The sequence below is a fragment of the Cyprinodon variegatus genome, unplaced genomic scaffold (genome assembly GCF_000732505.1).
Source record: "Cyprinodon variegatus isolate N-32 unplaced genomic scaffold, C_variegatus-1.0 Scaffold1877, whole genome shotgun sequence".
Lineage (NCBI taxonomy): Eukaryota > Metazoa > Chordata > Actinopteri > Cyprinodontiformes > Cyprinodontidae > Cyprinodon > Cyprinodon variegatus.
Window position 1 is genome coordinate 1 of NW_015152330.1, and position 1,756 is coordinate 1,756.

Here is a 1,756-nt window from a genome sequence, read left to right on the forward strand (position 1 = left end):
CTAAGCTAGCGCTAACCTAGGCTCAGCTCAGCAGTCGAAACAGAAAGTAAACACCATACGTCTCAACAGCAGCTTCATTTATTTATCTTTTTTAGATTTTGGGATTATAGTGATTTTTATGGGCTGAATACCCACCAAACACTTGATTTTGAGTTCAATTTTAAATCACAAACAGGACAACTTCAACTTTTGACCAATGCAGACCTTCAATTGGGATATACTATAAGATGTATGTGAAACTTCTTGTTTCCAGGACACCTGGATTGGATTATATAACGATTTGAACAGCTGGAGGTGGTCCATGTCAGATTCAAACTTCTACCAACATGAGGAGAAGGAGTTCAGGAAGTGGGCAACAGGAGAACCAAACAATAAATGGGGTAAAGAGTCCTGTGGGGTAATGACCAGTACTGGAGTCTGGCAGGATGTACCTTGTACAGAAACCTTAGAACCAATCTGCTTTAATGTGACAGGTAAACATGATTATTATTTTTACTTTTGCATCAGTATCTTTAGATAATGATTATCTTTTTTATTGATAGTTATCTTCAGTACATTCATACCATAAAAAAATTTGAAATAGTTTCTATAACCCTAGGATCAATCCTTAAATGGTCTAATTTTAGGGACAAATGTGACCTTCGTTCGAATCAACACTGGCATGCAGTGGCCTGCAGCTCAGAGCTACTGCAGAGAACATCACTCAGACCTCGCCAGTGTGAGGAACGAGTTAGAGAACCACAAGATCCACCAGTTGGTACCAGCAGGAGCTAAAGTCTGGATCGGTCTGTATAGAGATACCTGGAAGTGGGTGGATGGAACAAACTCCTCATTCAGGTTCTGGAGTGGCAATGAACCCAATAACAATTACCATAATGAGGATTGTGCTGTTGCAAACTTTGGAAATGGTGGGAAATGGGAGGACTGGAGCTGTGCTCACAAGAAAGCCTTCATATGTTATACTGGTGAGGAATCCTTAACTCTGCAGCTTTAGTGAAGTGTGGATGATGTCAGTGAAGATGGCTGCATCCACCAAGGAGCCGGTCTAAATGGACTGGGTAATTCAAAGGCTGTGGAAATGAGGCAGGAAAAATAGATTCTTAAAGCAGGCAAAGAATAGATGCTGAACTTCTCACTACTGTTCTTTACATTCCTGAGGAGCTTCAGCAGCAGTACCGTCATCTCAGATATCAGATTTATAGTCCCCACCCTGCAGAGATATTAGAATCTGAGCTTAAATATCAGCCAAACACATTTATACAGGGACAGATAAAACCTTTCAATAAACCAAACATTACCGCCACATATCTGACTCAACAACCATTAAAACAACTATTTCCATTCATTTCAGATGGAACTATTCTCAATGCACTTCCAATATTCACCACCGTTTGTCGCCATTTCTGTTTTTCCTCTGAGCACAGAGTGCCATGAATACCCTAGACTATGGAGGATACAGCAGACCAGTCATTCAAAACAGGCAAAAATAGGGCTGCATTTGTCGGCTGCATAATGTTCCAATCTGAACAGACTTTCGCGCTGCTCTATGATGTAATCGGCCGATGAATCGGCTGTTTTATTTTACTTGTTCTTTTGTACTTCCTATAGTAATTTTAAGAAATTACATTTTTGGAAATTTTTATATTTGTAACTGTTTTTACTGTATGTTTTTAATGTGGACCCCAGGAAGACTAGCTGTTTGCCATGGCAACAGCTAATGGGGATCCTTAATAAAATTACAAAATTACAAATTACA

The 1,756-nt window shown here is 39.6% G+C and overlaps 1 protein-coding gene across 1 annotated transcript in view; it reads left to right on the forward strand.

The window, feature by feature from the left end:
- The first annotated feature begins 263 nt into the window (after positions 1-263).
- LOC107104762 (macrophage mannose receptor 1-like) overlaps positions 264-1,756 on the forward strand; it is a 6,276-nt gene continuing 4,783 nt past the window's right edge. The window contains exons 1-2 of the mRNA XM_015404848.1: positions 264-473; positions 627-965. Coding sequence (XP_015260334.1) covers positions 302-473; positions 627-965 — 511 coding nt within the window. The 5' untranslated portion in view covers positions 264-301. The remainder of the gene's footprint in view (positions 474-626; positions 966-1,756) is intronic.